The sequence below is a fragment of the Megalops cyprinoides genome, chromosome 3, assembly GCF_013368585.1.
Source record: "Megalops cyprinoides isolate fMegCyp1 chromosome 3, fMegCyp1.pri, whole genome shotgun sequence".
NCBI lineage: Eukaryota > Metazoa > Chordata > Actinopteri > Elopiformes > Megalopidae > Megalops > Megalops cyprinoides.
The window spans coordinates 36181808-36188164 of record NC_050585.1 but is presented as its reverse complement, the minus strand read 5'-3'; the positions used below and the strand labels follow the sequence as shown (position 1 = coordinate 36188164).

Genomic DNA, 6357 nt, shown 5'->3' with positions numbered 1-6357 from the left:
CTGACCTGTTGCACCAACAACAGCTGCACATTCTTGGAAAAGAAACCTTTGACGGGATGCTGTTTTCCCTTTTTATTTAAACATTATATTAACAATAAGCTGTTTACATTCAGCCATTTGAAAATAACCACACCAACACGTCCCCTAACTTTTACTACAGCGCAAATAGCCAACAGTGGGGATGTCATATTTTGGAGGATGTACAATCAAGGATGGATAAAGATCATCAGCATGGATAAAGAAGCTGGCCATTTGTGTGCCTGTATGTTCAAAAGGTGGCTGTTGTGCTACAGCCTTATGTGTAATCCCCTGTCCATCAGTATGCCTGGGCTTGTCAAAAGAGATTCTTTGCTCTGCTTTCACCCTGTTCCTTTCCCCAGCATGCAGTCAGAGGAATCCTACACGGCCATTTGATGGGTTCCGTGACGGTGTGTAGCATGCATATTACCCAGTCCTTGCCCTCTGATAGCAAAATCAGCCCATTAACATTTAAGAGGGCTTGATTCATATTCCACCCTCCTCAGATTGCATCTCTGCCATTTGTCCTTCTTTTGATTCATTGTGTGTATTAGTAAGTATGGGCATGTGTGTGTTTGCTTGTGCATGTGAGAAAGAGAGAATGTGTATGTGTGTGTGTGTGTGCGCGTGTGTGCGTGTGCATGCGTGTGTGCATGTGTGTGTATGTGTGTGTGTGTGTGTGTGTGTGTGTGAAAGTGAGAGAGAGACTGAGTGTCAGGTCAATCAGCAGGATAAGGATGACACAGTGGACCTCTGGGAGGACAGGCTACAGATCTCCATGTTGGTGAAGGAGCTCCCTCCATCACTGGTGCATTCTGGGTAAGAAGAGCTGGAGGAGATGATGTTTTTGAGTCTATGGAGGGCAATGACCAGCAGCGCGAGCAGGAAGGCCAGCAAGCTGAGGAAGATGGAGACATAGATGTAGACGTTCTCAGGGCGGCCGGACGAGGGGTCGACGGCAGTGGAGATAGAGGTGGGCATGATCCTCAGGAACGTCCCATTCTGTGGCAGTGAACCGTTCAAGTCCTCCACTGGGAGATCCATTCCACTCATCCCAAGGCTCAGAATCCAAAACAGTTCAAATCATTCAACCCCCATAAAAATCCTAACGACAGACCTATTGCAGCACTGTTGGAAGAAGATTGCAGTCGCCAATGCGTTTCTGAAAAAAAAAGCAGCCAGAAATAGTTTCTGATTATTGAATACTGCTCAGGCCATACAAGAGATAATGTACAGTCATGGTCCAGTAAGAATTCAAGGACTATGTACTCTATCCACATTTGGATAGAGTACAATGTATATAATTGTAAAGTCATCTGTCCAGAGAGGTTAAACAAAACGTAATGTGAGTCCCCAGGCACAGAAAGAAACACCTTTCTGTATCACTGGGGCAAAGTTAACACATGTGTGACACAGGATGTGACCTTGAACCCAAGTGCTGTGTGACCTTGAACCAGAAGCACAGACAATTGTTCACGTCTGGCCCTTGGGCTGGTGGAGGACTGAATGAGAGCACAGGGAACACATCAAAGGCAGAGTGGATTTAACACACTGAGGGGGACTGGCAGCTCTTCTCTCTCCATTGGTCACACAGCGTGAGATGTGAAATTATCTGGGCGCTTCCGGCGCTTTGTCTGTCAGCACTCATTCTTCTCCCCCCCAAAGAGACCCAGCATGCACTCTCGGAGACAAAGAGAAGGATTCCAGGCACTCGTCCACCACAGAACTTAAATAAACTTGGAGTCACCTTTTCAACGATATGCATCGGTCTGTGTTTTGTTAAGTGGGAGAAGGACGCACCAAGCACACCAATGTTACACAAAGGCTGGGGAGCTGGCCGGAGGATGTGCTCGATTAAAGATGTATGAGGCTTCTTTGGGCCTCGCCGATACAGAAATGCACCCTGAGGGCTTTGCTTTGTGACCAGACATGGGGAATGCATGGGAATCATACAAACCAAGTGAGTTTTCACTTCAAACAAATAGGCAGTCAAAAGCTTAAGTGACTAACTTCCCCAATTACTCCATTAATCACCACAAAACTGATATGTATATGGATAAACCTGTCATTTTGTTCCACATAACATGTTTCAAATTCACCCTGATAAGGGTCATGATCGTACCCAATTATGCTTTTTGTATCCAGGCAACATGCTAATTTGTGTGCTTATTTAGTCATTAACTGCTTTAAAAACAGTAGTGCTCCATTAGGTTTTCGGGGAGGCAGGGAACACACGTCATCAGGAGAAGGTCATGGTCCTGTTACCCGCTCATGCTCAGGTTAGTTGGTTATGAATAATTGATTGTGAGACATCTGGGTGGCAAAATGTCATGGCATTCTGGCCCTGAGTGGGGATTGTGTGAATGTCCCTCCAGCACAGAGGCACAGAGCCAGCAAGTCCCCTGTCACCGCGGAACCTTCAACCAGACAGAGGGCAAAGAATTCCAAAAGCGTTCACAAGAAGAGGCTGTCTTCAAGGTCACATTTGCAAGTGCTCTAAACAAGGCTAGCTTGCGCAGCACAGGAGCAAGAGGGTGGTGCTAGTAGATGGGGGGGGGGGGGGTCATTCACAAAAGAGAGGGACTGAGAGAACAGCCATTCTGTGAGGATGGGTGAGTAGTGATTCTGAGGGGAATACAAATGGGAGACACTCCTGTAAAGGTGTGCCTTCTTCCAATGTGCAACAATGTACGCGGTTGTGTGAGGTGAATAATTCAAAATGTGCCAGGTTAAAAAAAAGCTTCCGAATTGTTTATCTTTCTGCTGGGCAATAAAGAGAGCTGCTGACTCATATTTTTTAAAAATTCGAAAAATCGACTGGAGCATAAAATCTGACCCTGCGAATGTAAGGGTGGTTGGGATAAAAGCAGGAAGAGGTGTTTATGGAGGAAATAAAAGAAGGAGGAGGTGTTTGTAGAGAAATTCGGCTGCTTCACTGCTAAAAAAAATATTCACCTCCTCTGAGCACATATCACTCCATATCAGGCAAGATTTTTCATGTTCTTCAAGTGCTTCCCTGATGTAGATGTGTGTGCCTGTGCACACGTGTGTGTGTGTGTGTGTGTGTGTGTGTCTGCATGCATACATGCATGTGCACATTTAAATTGAATAAAGGCATTCATTTGGCTGCTTTTACAGAAATTTCACATGCACATGAATCAGAGCCGAAAACTTTTAAAGATGTGGTTTGCTTTACATAATGAGGCTGATTTGTTTTTCTGTGGTACAGAGCTCAGGACTTTGTAGTTTCGTGCTGGTATGGAGTCCCCAGAGCTCTCTGAAACGGAAACAAGCCTGTGGTCGTCTCTTTGTCATATTCCGTGCCTCTCATTTCCTGAGGTTTTTATGCCTTCTCCTAATTTATTGAAGGCCTGGGTATAACTGCCTTTTTCCCTGTTCATTCATTCCCCATGTCTGTGAGGACGCACGTACACTCTTCAGAGTGTTTTGCCCCTTTGTAGACAACTCGCGTTGAATTGCTAATTTTGTCAATACATCACTTGGAGCATGTCACACAAGGACGCCCCCTTGTCGAGAGCCATTAAGTCACCCGAATAAAGAGAAAGACTTTGGCATGGTCACCCTGACTCCCCTCTTTCTCTTCCTTCAGAAGACTTTTTAAAATCTCACTTCTTCCTGAAGTTACAAAAGAATTATTTCACAGTTGTCTGTGTCTGAGATTCATTAGCAGACTCAGAGTGGAGGAAACATGCTGTTGTTAAAGACACAAAGGGCACTGGAGAGGTCTGAAAAGGAGAGGTCTGTCGGACGGTGTGCCTGCTCCGCCTCAGTGTGCCGTAATCACGAGTGCCTGAGTGTTACTCAGCCATGCCTCATGCTGTTAACCTCATAAGAGCAGCAACAGTGCCATAATCAATACATTCAGGCACAGATCCATTCACTCCGTTGTCCATACGCACACAGCCTTTGGTCAACCCCTGTTTTGTATTCTTTTTCTTCAAACAAAGGAAGCTCACCTTCCTCAAAACTGAAAGTGCATTTGTGTTCATTTTGTTTCTCAAACGGCAAATGAAGAGCAATTTCTTCACCTTTGTCTTTCTACCAAAGAATGAATGCCAAAAAGAAAAGAAAAAAGAAAAAAAAAAAGCAGACTTACCTATTTGCAGACAGGACTGCCCTCTGTTTCACATTCTTTGGAAATCCATCCGATTTTGTGGGAGCCTTCAGAGGAATAATCCTTAGAATCTCTCATTTAGGGGCTTCCTCGCACAAAGAAAGATATTAACTGTTGAAGCACAGAGGAAATGAAAATGGGAGAGCAGAGATATGGTAGAGGTGATGGCTGTCCTGTTGATTCTCATCTGAGTGCTGGGGATTGACCGTCCAGCTGTTGTACCACTCCCCCCACACTTCTGCTGCATCTCTCCCTCACTCTCTCTCTTTCTCTTTCTCTCTCTCCCTCTCTCGCTCTCCCACTCTCCCTCCCCTCTCTCTCTCTGTCTCTCTCTCGCTCTCGCACTGTCTCCCTCTTTCTGTCTCTCTCTCTCTCTCTCTCTCTCTCTCTCTCTCTCTCTCTCTCTGTGTGTCTCTCTCTCTCTCTCTCTTTCACCCCCTTCCCCTTTCCAGATGACAATATTCCCAGCCTACTCCCTCTCTGAACTGCGATGAACACTGACTGATATTCTGATAGACAACCCCCTTCCCTCCACACCTGCTGGGGCTCCATACAACCACAGCTTCAAAAAAATATTCATCCTTTGAGTCACACTGTCATACAACCAAAACGCAGTCTTTTCCTGGAAAGTTGCCCTGCATACTTTAAACAATACAGTGTTTAAAGAAAAAAAGAAAAGAAAAAGATGAGAATGGAAAATTGTCAACCTTTACTCCTGGAAGACTTTTCCCTTCCATTTAATTCCTTTGTAAAAGTAAGATATGTCAATATAGTTGAAACTGTGAAATTAAAGACTGACAAAAATTTTAGTATTTTAAAACATGTAAAATGTGTTGTATAATGCATATAATTATATCCAGCTAATATGTGGATTGGCAAAACAGTATAGTATATGTAATTTAAATATATATATACAAGAACATATGCAGACTTTACATGAAAGTGCAAGCAATTGACATTGGTTTGTAATACATCATTTATATTTGTACATGTGGTGTATTAACAGACAAAACCATATGTATTACTTTTCAGTGTTTTATTACAATGCAGCAAACCATTGGTTTCTATGGTTACGATATGATGCATTGTGGGAAATGCCCGATCATGGAAAGTTCCCTGTGGACAATAAACATAACCTGAATAAAGTTGCTGTTGCCACCTTGTCAATATATTACAGTCCATCCTGGTGCTATGGGGGTGCTTAAGGGTGCATTGCACCCCCAGATGCACGTCAGTGCACCCCCAGTTGTCACTTTATATCCCGATGTCTACGTAGTATTTATGACTTTTTGTGCACCCCATAGATTGCAGTTGCTGTATTTTCTCCTGACACCAAGTCTGATTACAGTACATATAATAAAATACATTCCTTGTGTTTTTTAATTGAATGTTTTACAAAATGTTGCTGTACCATTCTTCCTCCTCCTGTATTCTGACTGCCACATACTGCCATTACAGCAGCCCCAACCCTGCCAGTCTCCAATGTGATCTGTAGGTCTCTTTAGGTCTACAGAGATTCTGGCCACAGTCTTTTTTTGCACAAGGTAGTCAGGTTTGCTAATCCTGGATTGGTGCTTGGTGTCCTCTGTAGTGACATCAGCACATTTGCATATTGCTTGGCTCCCTCCGTTGGTGTGGGCTATTTCAGACCTCTACGTCTGCACACAGCCAACATCACTCAGAACTGGCAGGGATAATCACTACTTTGAGCTGTCTTTGAGGTGGCAGGGCATCATTAAGGAAGATTTACTGTGTTTTCTGAGCATTAGATTTAAAATAAGACATTAGTGAGCAATGGGAGAGTCGTGAGGAGAGCAGAGACCCAGCTGGGTGACAACATATGCCTTTATGAAAAATTAATCAGCATAAAAAGAACAAAAATTGAACTATATATATTTAAATGCAAGGTTAATATCAAACACATATACCTCTGACAAAATGTGCTCCAGTCTAGTGCTTTGTGATGATGCAATTGCAATAATACATAATGCAAGTTAAATACATTGTGATTTATTGACTGACTGACACATTATTGAGACTTTTGCGTACAACATTCCATGTGATTGTTGCATTTGTGAATACAAGATATATTGCTTATATTTTAACATAATATTTCATATTTATATTTATATTTTAACATAATACTGCAGTAGGTTATATATACAGTGCCCGACAAAGCAGTAGTAAGTAGATACTTACTTCAA

General features: G+C 43.1%; 1 protein-coding gene across 1 annotated transcript; it reads right to left on the bottom strand.

The window, feature by feature from the left end:
• Positions 1-676: 676 nt before the first annotated feature.
• On the bottom strand, positions 677-4453 carry LOC118773916 (serine-rich and transmembrane domain-containing protein 1). The gene is made up of 2 exons (XM_036522946.1): positions 4136-4453; positions 677-1180 (listed from the first exon to the last, which is right to left on the bottom strand). Exon 2 carries the CDS (start codon positions 1069-1071, stop codon positions 742-744), a length of 330 nt encoding a protein of 109 aa, XP_036378839.1. The 5' UTR covers positions 1072-1180; positions 4136-4453; the 3' UTR covers positions 677-741.
• Positions 4454-6357: the final 1904 nt, after the last annotated feature.

What these genes read in the sequence shown, in the direction of transcription:
- LOC118773916 (XM_036522946.1), bottom strand. Translation starts at nt 1,071, where the DNA reads ATGAGTGGAATGGATCTCCCAGTGGAGGACTTGAACGGTTCACTGCCA.